The 18,976-nt window shown below is 41.1% G+C and overlaps 1 protein-coding gene across 1 annotated transcript in view; it reads left to right on the top strand.

The window, feature by feature from the left end:
* The window catches only part of Ros1 (ROS proto-oncogene 1, receptor tyrosine kinase), a 114,659-nt gene that overhangs the window by 48,897 nt on the left and 46,786 nt on the right, over nucleotides 1–18,976 (top strand). Inside the window, exons 20-27 of the mRNA XM_040728281.1 lie at nucleotides 391–551; nucleotides 882–1,026; nucleotides 3,390–3,652; nucleotides 6,265–6,328; nucleotides 6,665–6,867; nucleotides 9,669–9,874; nucleotides 11,064–11,347; nucleotides 13,311–13,487. Of these exons, the coding sequence (XP_040584215.1) occupies nucleotides 391–551; nucleotides 882–1,026; nucleotides 3,390–3,652; nucleotides 6,265–6,328; nucleotides 6,665–6,867; nucleotides 9,669–9,874; nucleotides 11,064–11,347; nucleotides 13,311–13,487 (1,503 nt within the window). The remainder of the gene's footprint in view (nucleotides 1–390; nucleotides 552–881; nucleotides 1,027–3,389; nucleotides 3,653–6,264; nucleotides 6,329–6,664; nucleotides 6,868–9,668; nucleotides 9,875–11,063; nucleotides 11,348–13,310; nucleotides 13,488–18,976) is intronic.

The following is an 18,976-nucleotide window of genomic DNA, read 5'->3' as shown; positions in this document are numbered from 1 at the left end:
TCTTCAATAGATATTTTGACAGATACTCTCTCTTTTAACATACTTCTTAAGAAGAAAAACATTAGTGGTTCTTTTGATTTGTTTATAGCAAGTTTAATTCTAACAAATATATATCCTGCAAAAGTTAGTTTCCAAGATATTTTAAAAGGAAATGAAAAATTAGCATTTGTATGTTTATAGTCAAGGTCTCATGTAGTCAAGATGGACTTAGGAATCATTTTACTGTTGAAACTGACCTTGAACTTCTGGTCCCTCTATCTCCAACTTCTGGTGGGATTGCAAAAATGCACCACCACATCTGGTTTTAATTCTAATTATTTTCAGTTTCTGCTGGGTTTCCATGAGTCTATCCTTAGCTTTCTTGCTGTTTCTCTCTTTTTCATTCCTTAGGGAACTTTTCCTCTACTCCCAAGGTTATCCCAGATTCTGTTCCAGAGTCTTCATTTCGGATTGAAGGACACGCTTCAAATTTCCAAATTCTGTGGAATGAGCCCCCTGCAGTGGACTGGGGCATAGTTTTCTACAGTGTCGAATTTAGTGCTCAGTCTAAGGTATGTTGCTGGTTCACCACCATTTCCCAAAGGCGCTTCCTCATTGTGTCAACAGTGTGTGTACACGTGATTTGTACACTTAGCCAAACACGTCTCTTTGGTTGTTTTCTCATAGCATTTGGTTATTAGGCAGGTGCCTGAGAACATTTACGCAGATGTCTTTGCTTTGTGCTAATTGTGGTGTTGGCTATATCAAAAACATTTATCAAAATTTGCATCTCTGAGATTTCAAGTCTTGATTTTAGAAGTAAACCAAAATTCAGAAATTTTAGTTATGAATATGAAAGTCAATACTTTTTCCTCTAAAATTGTGTTGTGCTTATATTTTAGTTCCTGGCTATTGAACAACAGTCTTTACCCATGTTTACTGTGGAAGGGATGGAGCCCTATGCCTTATTTAATCTTTCTGTCACTCCATATACTTACTGGGGAAAGGGTCAAAAAACATCTGTATCACTTCGTGCACCTGAATCAGGTAAAAGAAAATCTCTTTGTAAACAATCATAAGATGAAGATTCTTATTTTACTTGGTCTGGAATGGATAGTCAATAATAGTTATAATAGTTAAAATAGCTTTCAGTTTCATAAAGGTGTGTAGGTTCAACGACCTTTCAATGACTTCTTGGAGATTAGAATAGTATCACTAAAATAAGCCGGTAAATATGTTCCCAAAGATGAATATTTGAAAGGCTAAAAACTATTTTTGCTCTACTGTAGTGATATCTAAAAGGCAAAAACATGTTTCAGGGGGCTGGAGAGATGGTTCAGTGGTTAGGAGCAATGGCTGCTCTTCCAGAGGTCCTGAGTTCAATTCCCAGCAACCACATGATGGCTCACAACCATCTGTAATGAGAACTGGTGCCCTCTTCTGGCCTGCAGGGATACATGCAGACAGAATACTATATATAATAAATAAATAAATCTTAACAAAACAAACAAAACAAAAAACCATGTTTCAGGAAGTCCATGAAACATCTCATTGGGTGAATGGGCTCTACAGAGCAGCAGGTATTAACAATGTTGGTAACCCAGTGTTCTTGGTGTCTAGATTTTATGCTTCTTGGAAATATATTTGAAAAGGAATACCAGGCTTATCCTCACAGGTGTACAGAGCATGTTTACAGACATCACACTTTTATTAAACATTTATTACCTACCTGTGCTGGATCCCCACACAGATCCAAGGGACAAGGCAGGTGTTGTAGTCTTAGCTATGGAAGTGAGAAGTGAAGCCCAGAGTGGCTCATGTGAAATAGTTGCTAAGCAACAAGATCATAATCCAGTTTTTACTGGGGTTTCTGAGATCTCATTGAGTTACTTGTACAAATATTGGTAAATGATAGTACCATATTAATTTCACTTCTATGAACTTGCAACAGAACAGGCAGTAATAGCTCAGTAAACACAGATCCATTCAGCAGTGCACTTTTTATGGTGTGATTTACTCAATAATGTTTACACGCGAGGCTCCTGGTGGGGACATAGTGGAACATGAGCGTGTTCTGCCTCAGGTAGCATTTGGGTCCAGGTGTGCGCTAAGATTTTTCTTAGGCTTCCAGCTTTGGTGCTGCAGTTCTGTGGAAATGAATTTGAACTGCATCCCTCAGGGCATCCCCTTGGAGCCTGTGGTAAACATCTGATAGACATTCAGAGCCATGGAAGAATAAGGGGATTTGGTCCATACCTCAGAATATTTGCAACATAGCAAACAATATCCAAGCTCACCAATTTTTATTAAGCACTTATTATATGGCACTTCAATACCAGATTTGGGGATGTCTTAAATAAGCAATAAAGATATATTTTTTAAAAGTGGAGTCCATAAAACATTTTGGAAACGAAACACATCTGTTTCTAATATAATAGAAATGAGGCCACGATAACCAAATTGGGTAGCATTGTGTATAGCAGTCCGATATTGCTATAAAATCTTCAGCTTTGTCAAGATACTGTAAGTATTCCTAGAAAAGGGAGATGTACATGAATCGATATGGTGCAGAAGACCTTCTGGTGCAGAGACTTTGACTGGATTGTGAGAGATGGAGTAAGAACAGATAGATATGTCTAAGCCACTGCTGGGTCATTGTTAGCAGAGCAGGCAAGCGTGGTAGCACACAGGCAGGTATGGCCCCTGAAGCTGAGACTTTATATCCTGATCCACAGACAGCAGGGAGAGAGAAAGACACTGGGCCTGGTTTTTGAAGCCTCAAAGCCCACCCCCTGTGACATAGTTCCTCCAACAAGGCCACACCTCCTAATTCTACTAAGCATTCAAACATATGAGCCTATGGGGACTATTCCTTGGTTCAGCTCTAGCACAGCTGGAGATGCCCATGCCATACTCCGGGGATATTTGTCAGCCATCTCTGCCACTTTCTGACTCCTTGAGGGTTAGCGTTAAGAGAGCCAAAGTCCCTACATGCTGTATTTCACCTCTTGAACTGAGTGAAGGTCAGTTATAGTCATTGCCTCCTCTCTTAATAACTGACATCAGTTAAACCACTTTGTCAGGATGAGAGTGAATGTTATACTTTCTTAGGGATAACCAGTCCACTTTTCATCTGTCTGGGGCACAGAGATGAGAAGGATGAACTTAAGTGGTGGTAAGAGGACATTGGGTAGGCTGAGATGACATCATGGAGACTCGCTGGAATATGAAGATGAGCTTCTGAAGAAACCAGCGGATTATTCTTGTAAACAGACTTAAGAATGAGAGTAATGAGAGTAATGTACTTTGACTATAGAAATCCTTTTTGGCAAGATGTCCACACCATGATCATGGGCAGTGAAAGCCAGCCTTATGTTATATCCCACCCTGTTTGTGCATCTACTTTTCAGTTCCGTCAGAGCCAGAGAACCCCAGAATATTCATATTGTCCTGTGGAAGACATGTCAACAAGGAAGAAGTTGTGGTAGAGTTTAGGTGGAATAAGCCTAAGCATGAAAATGGAGTGCTAACCAAATTTGAAATCGTCTATCATACGTCTAAACAAAGTGACACAAATAAGACAACTGAAGACTGGATTTCTGTCAATGTCATGCCCCCAGTAATGTCTTTTCAGCTGGAGGCCATGACTCCTGGGTATATTGTTGCCTTCCAGGTACGAGAGAGAAAAGGGGATACATATGTTTTGTTTTAGAGTTTATTTTTGTTATTTTAAATTATGTCCTTGCACATCTGCATGTGAATATGTACAGGTGCCCACAGAGGCCAGAGGTATTGGATCCCTGGAGCAGGACTTACAGGCAGTTGTGAACTCCCTCCTATGGATCCTGGGAACTGAATTTTGGTCTCTTGAAAGAGTAGTAAGTGCTCTTGACTGCTGAGTTGTCTGCAGCTCCTGGTGGTGAGCCTAGAATTTAATGGCTGAGCCATCTTCCAGCCCTGGGATATGAATTTTAATAGTGCAATGGATAGTTAATTAATAGACTGAATTAAGATATTCCTACTCTGTTAATAATTGAATTCCACTGTGACCAGAGGAGTCAAGTGGCCAGCAGAAGCATACAGGCTAGACAGCACAGCTTGGGCAGAGGATGTTTTGACAATAGTCTTGCATTCAGAGTATTGCTCACATTTAGAGCAATGCGTTCTGTATTCATGTACTCATAAGCTACCTACGAGCAATTATTTTGCACTCATTTCCACAGTTGATCCCAGGATCTGCCAGTTCATTAACGAGGCTGCATGACTAAGCAGCGATGCCCCACATGCAACTTCTGTGGTTCTTGGCAGTGCATGGCAACATCTCTGTGAACTACCCAAATGTCCAGACTAGAACTGCATGTAGAAATAGAAGTTGAGGACCTACATAGCTGATACTGCATAGTCATTGTCTGTCCAACAATAGAGCAGAAAGAGATGAGGAGTCAGGAAAATAATCTACTGCCATGCCACTCAAATGTTTTAAGTTTGCAAAATAATTATTTTTTACTTAGCATAAATGGCTTGATAAATTTCATTTCCTCACCAATTACTGTATACATGACAATAGTGAGTATTTATTTTCCACATCTTCTAGGGAGAAAAGTTTAGGAGATTACTTTGGAGGCTTTAGTTTCCTATGGATCTTTTTTTAAATTTAAATTTAATAATTATATTAGTAACATTAGATCTCTCTAAATATATATACTAATCAAGATTCACACATAAAACTTGTAAATAATACTATTTTCTAATTGTTAAGATCACTAAATACTCCAGTTAGATACATATTCTGGTCTGAAGATATTTATATGTTGCTTCAAATTTCAGTCCATATAGAGTCACACAAAGTGACATGTCTGGGTACATTTAGCACAGTCTCATTCAGAAGTGAAGATTGCTTGAATTGGTAAGTGCACACACAGACATTAATATTTAATATAGTAAAATACATTTAATGCTAGAAATACACAAAAACAATCTCTTTCACGTCTGGAGAGATGGCTCAGTGGTTAAAAGCATTGTTGCTCTTTCAGAGGCTCCAAGTTCAAGTCCTACCACCCCACCCACAAGGTGATTTCATGGGATCCAATGCCCTCTTCTGATCTGCAAGGGTATCATATACACATATGGCACATATACATAGACACAACTAGAATATGCACAAAATGAAATAAATAAATGAATGAATTTTAAAAATGCTGGGCAGTGGTGGCACATGTCTTTAACCCCAGCACTTGAAAGGCAGAGACACGTAGATTTGTTAGTTTAAGGCCAGCCTCGTCTACAGATTGAGTTCCAGGACAGCCAGGGCTATACAGAGAAATACCACCACCATCACCAACAAGAACAACGAAACACAACAAAATTAAAAACAAACAAACCCAACCCAAACCAAACCAAACCAAACTGAACCCAATAAAACAGAAACCAGTCTGGTGTTTTCTTGACAGAACACTTGGGGTCTTGTACTTTGAGGCCATCATCATATGTGCCAGTTTTCCTTGTAAGCGATTTTACATATACAAGGTTTGGGAATGGAAATGATTTATTACACAATAAAACATATTAAAAGTTAAGGTAAAGAATGTTCCTGTTAGATGTAGCATGACACAGTGAAAGAGAAAACATGCAGGTCACAGAAGGTGTGGTCTTCCGTAGTCTCCGACTGCCATAGATGAGCTTACACATACCCTGATCCAGTCTCTCCTCCTAAGCAGCTGTGAAGATCCAAAGAGGGTGTGTGTGAAGTGCATATTTACTTTTGAATACAAAGAGGCTTGGTTATTTTCTCCTCCTAAACCTTCTTTTAGAAAGAAGAGTAAATTTAGCTTACCACAATTTGTAGTTTTATGTCCCTTAACTATTTTATGTCACCTGATCTTTTATTTAAAAATATTTCAATGATGAGTAAAGATCACTTGTGTTCCACGTGTGATGATTAGTGATTAGTTGTACACATATTGGGTAATGATTGACACAATCAAAATGACATGCACATCCATTTGCAGCTGTGTTACAGAGTAAGTCCCCAGACCTTTCCCATGCAATGGAGATATTTATTATTCTTCACACTTTTCTAGGTCAGAAAACCAGTTGTGGGTACAGGTCAATATTTCCAACCTTAGTTATTTATTACAATATACTTAGATGTAAACAACAATTTCAAACTACTTATAATACGTATTAGGTGTATACAATGAATATTGCATAACTTATGAGTCTCTGAATTTACTGCCAACGAGGACACCTATGCGTACATTTAATATTTTTCTTCCTATTCTTTAGGTTCGTGTCTTCACATCCAAAGGACCAGGACCATTTTCTAATGTGGTGATGTCTAAAACATCAGGTATTTGTTACCTAAAAATTTATAAATAATTACTTGAAAGTATACATTTATGTTGGTATGTTTAGGAAATGAATGACAGCTCTGGATTAAAAGTTAAGTTCAGAATATATATATATATATACATATATATTGTGTATGTGTGAGATTTTATTTATATATATATTTTTTTCACATCAAAGTAGTTTGAAGAAACTCAGGCTCAGAGGGTCTGGGAGTCTTCACGGAGCCTGATGTGTTAGATGAATCTGAAGAGGCCCATGGATTTCTCCATGACTGGTGGTTTCTGACCTGAAGCTTGTTTCTCATGTGCACCCTCTACTTATTTTTCATTTACAGAAATCAAACCATTTCCATATCTCATATCTCTTCTTAGCAATAAGATCATGTTTCTAGATATGGATCAAAACCAAGTTGTGTGGACGTTTTCCACTGAGGGAGACATCAGCACAGTGGGGTACACGGCAGATGATGAAATGGGGTATTTTGTGCAAGGAGACTCACTCTTCCTTCTGAATTTGCACAATCGTTCCAGCTCCAAGGTATTTCCCTTTGAGATTCTCTTGACATGAAAGATGAAATTAAGATGGCTAGCCAGTAGGTAAGCCTTTAAGATTAGAATGACTGAGATAGTAAGTAAATGAATACTCATTTAGCCACATGTAAATACAGAATGGATTTATGCATGTGTCAGTCAAGACTGGTTGCTAGGTTAAGGTACCAGATTTACTGCTGGGGCCTTTGAGGGATGGTAGTGTCTCATAGAACAGGGATCAGAGACAATCAACCTGAAGAGAAGAGAGAAAAGGTTTGTTTTGACTTACAGTTCTGGAGGCTTTGGCTATAGTTTTTTGGCCTTGTTGCTTTAGGGCCCAGGGTGAGGATACACTCCATGGTAGATAGTGCACTGAGAAGTCAGCTGCTCAACTCTTACTCAAGAGTGGACAGACAGAAAGAGACGTGGGCTCACAGACCCATTCCCCATGACACAGACAACCCTCACATGGTACCACCTCTAAAGGCTTCCTCTTCCCATAGCAGCAAGGTTTGGGCCATGTTTTTAACACACAGGCTTTGGAGGAACCTTCTAGACTTGCATTCCACCAGGAGGCAAAGCATTGTAGGCCTTGCTCTTCACAAAGCTGGTCTTCAGTGACTCTGACACTGGTTGGTACAGCACAGTGAGTAAGGTGGTGAATTTCAGCGTCTGATCTCAGGGGACTTATGTTTCTACTGCCTGCGGGAGCTGAGACCAGAAGCCAGGCATTGACTATCTAAATGGTGTCCAACTTTAGTTAGGTGACTAACTAAATGGTGGAGAGCAGAGGAGGTGATTGATTAACACACACATAGCCCAGCACCTGGTCCGTGGTAGCCATTCGCTAGATAGGCTACGACATCAAGTATAACTGCTATTCAGGGAGCAGGGTATGGGGGAGTCTCAGCCCAGGCTAAGGTGGCACTCTGCAGGGCGTAGAAGCAGGTCGTCTTTTGTGTCTTTTGCGTGAAGATGAACCCTGTGGGAGAAGTCAGCAGGGAGCTCCAGGGCAAAGGCAGGGAAACAGGAAGCCAAGGCATGCTTGGGGATGTAAGGAGAGGGAGTGTGGAATGAATGTGTAGGTGAGGGTGACAGCTGAGTAAGTAGGTGGGGTAACAGTCAGAGGTCAATCTGGGAAGCAAATAGTCAGCTATTAAAGAAATTTAGAGTCACTTACTGGTCAAACTGTGTTTTTTTAATTTTAACTCTTGTAAAATTTTATTATTATTATGTTTTCCTTTCTCGGGTTCTTTCTTTTTCAATTTAAATTAGATTATTAAATTATTAAATTAAATTAAATTATTTTACATACCAATCCCAGTTCCCTCTCCCTCTTGTCCTCCTATGACCACCACCAACCCCCCCATCCCACTTCCCATCCACTCCCCAGAGAGGGTGAGGCCTCCCATGTGGGATCATCAAAGTCACATCATATGTATCTAGGCTGAGAGAGTAGCCCTCTAATGGGGAATGGACTCCCAAAGTCTGTGCACTAGGGATAAATACTGGTTCCACTGCCAGAGGTACCAGTAGACTGCCCAGGCCTCCCAACTGACAGCCACGTTTAGGGGGCCTGGTTTGGTTCTATGTTGGTTCCCCTGCTGTCAGACTAGGGTCCGTTAGCTCCCACTTGCTCAGGTCAGCTGTTTCTGTGGGTTTCCACAGCATGGTCTTGATCCCTTTGTTCATCTCTCCTCCCTCTCTATAACTGGATTCCAGGAGTTTGACTCAGTGTTTAGCTGTGGGTGTCTGACTCTTCTTCCATCAGTTACTGGGTGAAGGCTCTAGGATGGCATTTAAGGTAGTCATCAATCTCCTTATAGAGGAAGGGCATTTAAGGTAGCCTCTCCTCTATTGCTTAGATTCTTAGTTGGGGTAGTCTGGTGTTTTGTCTGTGTGAGGGTGTTGGATCTCCAGAATTGGAATTACAGACAGTTGTGAGCTGCCATGTTGGGTGATGTGAGTTGGACCAGGGTCCTCTGGAAGAGTAGTCAGTCAATGCTCTTAACTGCTGAACCATCCACCACTCCAACCCTTCCTTCCTTCCTTCCTTCCTTCCCTCTTTCCCTTCCTCCCTCCCTCCTTCTCTTCCTCTCCCCTCTCTCCTTTTGAGATAAAGTCTTACATGGCGCAGACTGGCCTCAAATTGACCTTTTGGACTCCTGATTCCCTTCCTTCCTCCTGCTCAGTGCTGGCCTCGCAGATGTACACCATGACTTCCAGCTTCAAATTATGCTTTAGAATGCTCTCTTTTAGCAGTGGAAGTCACAGAAACCCAGGAGTTAGGTGACAGTCAATGAGGTGAGAAAGGAGATGCCAAGCTAGTGAGGGATTTTCACAGAAACTAGTTCCGCATGTAGTGATAGGGGAAGAAAACGAAGGGGGAGCCATATGCACGCAGAATGACTTGTTGAGTTAATATCAGCCATTTTTAACAATATGAAGTACAAGAGAAAAAGAGGTTTGGGATGGGGTGATAAGTTCTTATTTTTAGTAACTCACTTGGAAATGTTCATTAAGGTGGTTTGCTATTTGAGTCCCTAACTGAATGAAACATCTTGTCTGAAGATGAGGATTTTTAGCCCTGGTCTGCAGATCGGAGCTGAGGCCAAGTGGCCAAAATAATCTAGGATGAATACACAGTGTGATAAGAAGGCTTGAGTTACAGTTGTCACAGTACAGAAGGAGCGAGGCTGGAGGTTACAGAAGAGTTCAATGCATAGGGGCACGAATGGATGGTCATAGAAGTCTCCAAGTGGAAAAGAATCAACACTGCTCCTAGCTGTGCTCTCTCCCCATGTTAAGCTCCTCCAGGATGCTCTGCTTTCTGGAGTTGCAGTTACTTCAGTAGACTGGATTGCAAGGCGCCTCTACTGTGCCCGGAAAACATCACAAGGTGGAACACAGATATTCCATATTGATCTTGAACACAAGGTGAAATCTCCTAGGGACTTGAAGATTTGCAAAAGGCATTCAACAATAGTTTCTTTCTCTATGTATGCCCTTTTAAGGTATGAGTATCTTTATTGTGATGAAATATATCGGTATTAATATAATATATCTTAAATATTAGAAGCTAACAATGGGGGAAATAAGATGATTAGAGACTCATGGATACCTTTAATTTTTGTTTTGTGAGACGATGTTATGTAGCTCATACTGACATAGAGTGGTAATGTAGCCACTGATGACCCGAACCCCCTCCCAGTATTCCTATCTCAGCAACCAGGTGCTGGGGCTACATAGTTGGGAGTTATATTAAATTACAATAAATAATTCTGAGCCAAGTTTGGTGGTCCATATGTATCATCCTGATTACTCAAAAGTCAGATGCAGGAACATTGTGGGTTCAAGGTCGACCACAGTGATTTAGTGAGACCCCCAGCTCAACATCTAGAAAGTACAAGTAAGAAGTAGGGCTTAGAGACAGAATTCTCATTTAGTTTCCAGGTTCATTCTACCACATAAACGTTTTTCCATAACCAGCAATCAAGATTATAACCTTAATGCATGTTGAAACTTTACTAACCCACAGATAGTCTAATAACCAGGAGGAAAGCCGTAGGAAATTTTTATAACAGTGAATTTTACAACACTGTAGGTGGTAAAAACAAGAAGAGGATGGAGACAAAGCAGGGATGGGCAGCACAGACGGCCAGCAGCTGTGGCCCAGCAAAAACTCTTCTGGGTTCATCCAGCTTCATACAATTCATATCTTTGTAATGGAGTCTTAGGACTTCCATTCAGCAACTGAGTATCAATTTCCCAGCCTGGAAAGGATGTTTTTATTTGTACCATAAGCATGGATATAGACCATTTTGAAGCTAGGTTGGCTATTGGCTTTAAGAAACAGAAAAAGAAGAGAGTAGAGAAGGGAATACTGAAAAAATATATTTAGAATTTACAGCTGTTGATGGCCACTGAAGATATTCAGACTATGAATCCAGGATCACTAGAGTCCAGCTTTGGCTGTAACACATTATTAAAAAAAAACAAAATAAAACATTGGGCAACACTGAGTTGGACTTCTTGTAATCTCCTCCATCTTAGAAGGAAGTCATTTGATATTTGAACAAGCTTACTCCCAAGGCTACATTTGTCCTCTCTTTATTATACATGGTTAATCTTCTTTAGAAACTAATATTTGAAGTGATATATTTTCCTCATTAAGTTAAAGGGATTTTTCTACCTTCCTTACAGTCGCTTGTACTGGACAGAAGTTTCAGATCTGGGCCATCAGATGTTCTACTGCAGTATTAAAAATCACACCTTGCACCACATTCTACAACCCAAGGCCTCAAACCAGCGTGGAAGGAGGCAATGTTCTTGTAATGTGACAGAATCTGAGTTAGGTGGCGCAATGACTGTCGATACATCTGAACCAAAGAGACCATGGATATACTTTACCAAAGGGCAAGGGATCTGGGCCATGGATCTGGAAGGATGTCAGTGTTGGAAAGTCACCATGGTGCCTCACATCCTTGGTAACGTGCTGATGTGTGCATACAGCTTTTCTTCTTCTTTTTACAGGTCTCATGTAACCCAGGGTGGCCACAAATTCACTCTGTAGCCGAGGATGTCCTTGAACTTCTGATCCTCCTCCTTCTACCTCCCAGGTGCTTGGATTACAGATGTATGTCACCAGGTTTAGTTTTAGGAAGTGCTGGATGGCCATCAAACCCAGTGGTGTGTGCTAGGTAATCTTAACTGAGCTGTATCCCAGCATGTACATCCTCATTTATAACACCAGTTTGTCCCGTCCATTGGAAGGAACTTGCAGGGGAAGGGGAGATGACTCAGTTAATAAAGAGCTTGCTGTACCAATGTGAGGACCGGATTTTGAGTCATTGGCACCCACATAAAAAGCAGGTATCGATGCACACCTGTAATCCAAGCAGTGGGGAGGTGGAGACAGGAAGACTCCCGTGAGTTGCTGCCAGCTAGTCTAGCAGAACTGGTAAACTCTGGATTTATAAAATTTGATTGCACAACTACCAATTAAAATTATACTCTTAGTTTGGCATGGTGGCACATGCTTTTAATCCAAGCACTTGGGAGGAAGAGGCAGGTAGATGTCTGTGAGTTCAAGGTCAGCCTGGTCTACAATGTGAGTTCTACAATAGCCAGGGCTACATAGAAATACCCTGTCTAAAAAAAAAATACCACCACTACTACCAAACCAAACCAAACCCAAAGAAGGAAACAAATTATAATTTTAATCCTCGTTGAAAATTTGACTGACCTAAAGATTGGCACAGTGAATTGAGCTTGGGCCTCCACGTACACACATGAGTGCATGCATATCACATATACACCATAAGACACATACATAAAGCAAAAGCAAAAAAAAAAGGGGGGTGATTATTGCAGGTTTAGATAGATTGGTCAATCAGTAAAACACTTTCCTTGAAATTGTGAGGACCTGAGTTTGGGTCACTAGTACATTGTGACACACATCTGTAATCCCACAATGGCATGACAGGAGGCAGATGCAGGTGAGTCACTGGAAGCTCACTCACTAGTCAGCAAGTCTAACCTATTCAGTCAGGTTACAGAGCAATGAACTCTATCTCAAAGTTGGAAGGTACTTCTGTATGGCTATATGCATAGGTATTTATTTAGAAGCAGCTTGGCAACATGCCTATTTAGCAAGACAATGGAAGTCGTTTCCTCATAGAGGCCTAAGACTTCTGGACCATGGGCTTTTGATCAGGTTTACGGTACCAGGCACGAATCCCTTCCTCTGGAGCTGCCTCAGATCCAATCAGAAGACAGTCAATTACCCCATAGACTTTGTACCACTGTTGTAGGTCAGTATTAGAGCATTCGGGGTGCCCTCCTGGGCAATACCATGGAAGGGGTCCCCCCACCCGCTACCCGCCGTGGCCTGCATAGCATCTTCTAGTACTATGAAAGCTAGCCAGCAGGGGGGGATGTTTTTAGGCCAGCTTCAGCTTGATTTCTCTGTGTCTTCTAACCTAAGTGTGTGGTATCTTCAACAATAGGGTCTTACTGTTTGGTTCTGGTGTACAATCAAGATCAATGGCAATCGCCTGTGGTATTTTAGGGTGTCTAGGGCACCCCAGTAAGTGGTAGGAGGTATCCCATGTCAGAGGCAGGTTTTTAGACCAGCTCTGCTCTTAATGAACCTTGTGGCTGTGAACAGTGCATTTAATGCCCCTGTGCCTTGGCTTTTTACAAACTGGAGCTGGTAATGACAGTGCTAACCTTGACTTCCCTAGGTCCAGAAACAAAATGAGGAAGCACTATTGAGCCAAATGGCATAAAATAAGTTTATTTTTTATATTGTAATGTTTAAAATTTGGGCAGCTTTCTTGCAGGAAAATAACTTTATGTTATTTAGAGCAGAAAACTTAAGATGTCTAATTTTATGTTGTTTTGTCTATTTCTTTATCCTTTAATTTTTTCTTTGTTTTGAATCAGCAGGAAATAGAATTGTTAGCTTAACAGTGGACAGAGAGTTTGTGTATTGGATCATCACAACAAAGGACAACACACAGATTTATCAAGCAGAGAAGGGAAGCGGTGGCGTGGTCTCCCAGGTGAAGGCCCCTGGGAGTAAGCATATCTTGGCTTACAGTTCAGCTCTGCAGCCTCTCCCAGGTAACAGAGTTATCCTCACAACATGCTCACTTCCTTCTGCATGGCTGTCTGTCTGTCCCTTCAGTCTCTGGGTTAGACCATTGCTTCTGCTCCACCCTGTCAGGCAGGACTGCTGTTTCCCCGGGCTCACAGATGCACACAGCTTGGACTACAGTAGGCAACATTAGATGTGGGAGCCTGTGTCCTGTCCTCTCCTTCTGTCCTCCATCTCTTCCATCTGTTTGAGGACTTTCGGTGGTGTCAAAAGCATTGCATAAAGCCTCCACTGTCTTTCAAGGTCAAGTGCTGTGTTTATGAACTATCCTGTATTATGCATTCAATATGTTAAGTAGACCTACCTTGCAAGACAGAGCAACAGAAGTTGTGTAGGAGGAAGGAAAATGGCTTGGGCCAGAAACTCAGATCTATGTCCTGAAGGAGGAGTGTCAGAGAAGCAAGTAGTCAATGGAAAACAAGAGTGAATATATTTCTTAGTTCACAACAATAGCAACAGTGAATTTCATTATTCATGTTTGTGTGTGTATGTGTGTGTGTGTGAGAGAGAGAATTTATATCTACTTCACTTGTCTTTGATTGTCTATAGAAAATAAACAGCATATTGATTGGGGAGGGAGAAATAGCAATGCATTCACCTATAGGTCACATGACCTCTGATAAGAATCTGGAAGACCTGGGCAAAAATCTCCCAAACTAGCAAGTAATTTTGCAAGTCTGAAGAATGCTACAGAGTCAATTTTTTAGCAAGAAACAAACCAAATTTGCAATAAAAATATGACTATTTGTATTATTATCTCCCCAATGAAATACAATTACTGTGTATAAGTCTAACAAAATATGTACAAGACCTATATGATAGATTCTACAAAATCCTGGTAGGAGTTCTTTAAGAAAAGCGAAATAAGTGTCCAGATAGTCCACATTCATGGATATGAAGTTGAGATGCTACTCCCCCCCCAATTTGATCCATAGATTCAGTACAGTATCATCAGAATCCAGGAAACAATCTTGTGGACATTGACAAACAAATTGTAATGTTTATATGGAGATCAAAAGAGAAGATAACATAATGTCAAAGGGAAGGAATGAAGTTAGTATGAGTTTACTTTCCACAAAGTTACTGTAATATAGGATGTTTGGTATTGAAAGACAGATGAGCAGTAACTCTGCTGAAGACCCTGGAAACAGACCCTCAGAAATATAGCCAAGTGTTTGACAGAGGGACGAATGTAATACAATGGTGAAACCCGAAGATTTCTAACAAATAATGTTGGAGAAAAAACCTTATAATCATCACAACAAATTAGCTAATAATGGACTACAAACCTAAGGTAAAATATTTGGAGCAAAAGAAAAAAAAGAAAAAGAAAGAAGGAAAGAAAAAGAGCTGTGAAGTCATAGAAAGATATGGAAGAAACACACATGCACAGAGTACAAAGAAACGAAGCTGAAAAAGTCACCTATTATACAATTCCACCTGCAGGGCATTCTGCAAATGTAGAAAGCACAGCTACAGTTGTGTGGTTTGCTTTTGTCAACTTGACACCAACTAGAGTCACCTGGGAAGAGAGGGCCTCTACTGAGGAATTATTTCCACCAGACTGGCTTGTGGGTCATTTCTTTTTTCCCCTTTTATTGAAAACAGTCTCGCCCTCCATATGCTATATCCTGATTATGATTTCCCCCCTGTGTACTCCCGCAGCTCCTCCCCCCATCATCTCCCATCTGGATCCTCCCTGTTCTGTCCGCCAGCATTTTCTCAACTGCTCCTTCATACTGCAGGAGGGCCCAGCCCTCTGTAGGTGGTGCCATCCCTAGGCAGGTGGGTCCCTGGAGAATAAAGAAAGCAGGACAGCAAGCCAGAGGAAGGAAGGCAGCAAGTAGTGTTCCTTGTCAATCATTTGCTTCAGCTCCTGCCTTGGCTTTCCCAAATAATGGACTGTAACCTCGAAGATGAATAATCCCTTCCTTTCCCAAGTTGGGTTGAGAAACTAGGACAGGCAGCAATGAAATCAGTGGTGATGGTGAAATCAGTGGCTAGGGATCGAGGGTAGAAGGTAGAGTGTGTTTAAGGTAGGGAAATGCCTCTGTATGATACTGTAAGAGTGAACTCATACCATAAAACATTTTCTAACTCATCATATATATAACACAGCAGAGAAGCCTGGTGTAAACTATGGCCTTTGGGTAGTAATATGTTCCAGTAGGCTCATTAATTGTGAAACATGTGGTACTTTAATGAGGTATTGTTAATGGGGAACTCTATGTATATATTGGGACATATAGGAAAGCTCTTTCTAATTTCATATCAATTTTACTGTGAACCCCAAACTGCACTAGAAAATAATATTGATTAGGGAAACAAAATGAAATCTCTATTTGATGTTAAATAACAGCCCAACACAGTTTATTACCGAAACTCATTACAGTGTAAGATGCCATCATTAGCTTGGAAAAAAACATCCTCTTTACCATGCTGTAGGTCCATTTGGGAAGGGTACTTTACCCCCATCTGCTGGAGATTTTAGGAAATTACCAGCTCTTTGCTCCTGAGTAAAAATAGTGTAACTCATTGAGTCAGTAGTTTTTACGCAATTTTTCCTGATGTGGGTATTCCGTTTTTCATTTAGACTCGAGGTTAGCACAAAGGAATAGCATCATGTAATGAAGAGTGGCCCATTCTGTAGTATTGGTGACATTTTCCTTTTCCAAATCATTCCCAGGGCCCTCAAAGTTAGGTTGACAGGTTCTCTGTGGACTCCCTCTTCCCAGGAATCAAGAGTGTATGTCCAACTGAGCTTTCTTTGCTATGCTCTGGAATCCATATCTGAAATCAACACACCAGTGTTATTTTCCATAAGCATTCCCAATACCTTATGATCAATGATATGTAACATTTATTTGAAATGTGGAGCGTGAGGGGACAGAATGGTATATGAGTATTTATGAACTAGATAACTGTTTCTGTAGAAGAACTGGACTCACCTTCCCAAAGAAGTGAAGGACTGGGCTTGATCAAATCTTTTGTGCTTAGACATTTCTCTCCTAAGTTTCTTAGATGCAAAGGATGCATTTATAGTTTGAAAATGCCAGTTAATAAAGATTGTAGCTAAAATGTGTCACTCTCCCATCTGGAACACTGGGACAAACCCTGTTTGAGTCAGAAGACTCACATTCTATTGGTGGATAAGAAATAAAGCATTCAATTGAAACTGAATGTGTCTAATGCCATTGTGCAATAAAACAGGTGTATGGTGGGGTCACAGGTGATGCTCTCACCTGCATCAGGGCATAAGCAGGGCTTCCCAGGAGAGATGATGCATGATGAAGGTAATCCAAGATTGTGGAGGGAGCCCACACCAGGGAACAGACAGGAGGAAACCTAGCATAGCTGGCAGACAGTGCAATGTGACCAGAGTGAAGTATAGCCTTGCAGAGTCAAGAGAAAAGACAGAGAAGCAGAGAGGAGATTCATTGCTAACCAGTAGACAATGGGCCATGACACTGGTGTAAGGCTGTTAGGTTTCAGATAAAACCACATTTGCAGTGCTTGGCACTTTGCACAATGATGCTGTAGGTTAGAAGACAATCTACATGGTACCTGTCAGGTGAATAGATCAGAAATTACAGTCAACTGTATATGACAGAAATGGGGTTTTAAAGCCCTTAATGATGTGCTGGTTAGTTTATGTCAACTTGATACAGAGTTGCCTGGGAAGAGGGAGCTTCAGTCCTGGGAATCGCCTTTATCAGACTGGCTGTGGATGTGTCTATGGTAGCATGTTCTTGACTGATGTGGGAGGGCTCAGCCAATAGGGGTGATGCCTCCCTTGGGCAGGTCGTTCTGCACTGTATAAGAAAGCAGGCTGAGAAAGCCATGAGAAGTAAGTCACTGAGCAACACTCTTCCATGGCCTCTGCCTAAGTTCCAGCTTCCAGGTTCCTGTTTCCAGTTCCTGCTCCAGCTTCGCTCAGTGACAGCCTATAAAGAGAAAGCAGAAATAACCCCCTTTGCCTCCAAATTGGTTAGTGTTTTCTCACAGCAACCGAGAAGCAAACGAATACAGAAATTGGCAGCAGAGAGTGAGATGTGTTTATGATGGACCTGGCCACGCTGTTCTTTTTTGGAGGGGACTGCCAGGGTATTTTGGAATTTTGACCTAGTAAAGGCCACTGAATATTCAGCTCTCATTGTACTACTATGGCAGAGAGGTGCAGCTGATGGAGGCCTGCCTTGGAAGTTTCAAAGGGAAGCCAAGACTCTATCGTGTGATATACTTGAGTTAAGAATCTGTGGAACCATCAGCCACTGAATGAAGGTTTTGTTTCCCAGACTCTCTGGCACTGCGATTGTAGACTGGCACTCCTCAGATCTATGTCTAAAATCCATATGTGAGAGAGTACATGCCATGTTTCTCTTTTTGTGACTGGGTTACCTCACTCAGGTAGTTTCTTCTCGTGCCGTCCATTTGCCTACAAATTTCAAGATTCCATTGTTTTTTTCTGTTGAACAGTACTCCATTGTGTAAATGTACCACATTTTCTCTATCCACTCTTCAGTTGAGGGGCATCTAGGTTGCTTCCAGGTTAGCTTGGGTAGTAGATCAGTATTTATCCCTGGAAGTAGAACCTTCAGTGTGGAGTGCCACTGCACGGGCACACATCTTTTCCCATTCTTGTTGTAGTCTACATGGCTATTGCTTCCTCAGATTGTTCAGGGCGTGGCATGTCTGGTTGGGTATTGTATGTAGGTGTTGTGTCATGCCATCAGCGCCTTGACTTCTGTATTGCCTACATTTTTTTATTGTTTTTGACACATGGTAGCTTAAGCATGTCTTGAGCTCATTATTAGTCCAAGCTGACCTCAAGTTCTTTTTTTATTTTAATGTTTTTGTTAGTGTAATTATACACAACAATGGCATTTTCGTACGTGTTCATAACATATTTTGATCACACCCACCATTTCCTTCTCTCAGTCTTCCACTTTTGCCTTCTTCTTCTACCTGGCTTGTTTATTTACTACTATTGTATGTATGTGTGTGTGCACTTGAGTGCGCATGCACACACATGTGAATGCAGGTGCATGCTTGCCATGGTGTGTATGTGGAGGTCAGGGGACAACTTTCAGGAATCTTTTCTCTTCTTCTGCTGTGGGTTCTGGTACTGCAACTCAGATTGTCAGGTTTGTAGCAAGTGCCCTTTCCCTGACATCTTGCTGGACCTCATGCCCTACTTTCTATTTTGATGTCCTTTTGGTTTTTTTTTGTGTATCCTAATGAATTTAATTAGTATTATTTACAGTTGTGTGGGTCAGAGTTTGTTTATAGGAGCATTCGTATTTACCAGTGATCATATCAGTAAAGAAAACGTCTCTTTCTCATCCACCATTATTTGCACATAAACCCTTAAAGAGACCAAGACTCTCCCACTTTAGTGACAGGGTATCAACATGTCAAGTTTTGTGGCGATCTTGTGCATGTGGTCACAGCTACG

This window comes from Mesocricetus auratus, unplaced genomic scaffold (assembly GCF_017639785.1).
Source record: "Mesocricetus auratus isolate SY011 unplaced genomic scaffold, BCM_Maur_2.0 Super-Scaffold_100018, whole genome shotgun sequence".
Classification (NCBI taxonomy): domain Eukaryota; kingdom Metazoa; phylum Chordata; class Mammalia; order Rodentia; family Cricetidae; genus Mesocricetus; species Mesocricetus auratus.
The sequence above is the reverse complement of the archived record's forward strand: the minus strand, read 5'-3'. Positions and strand labels throughout refer to the sequence as shown.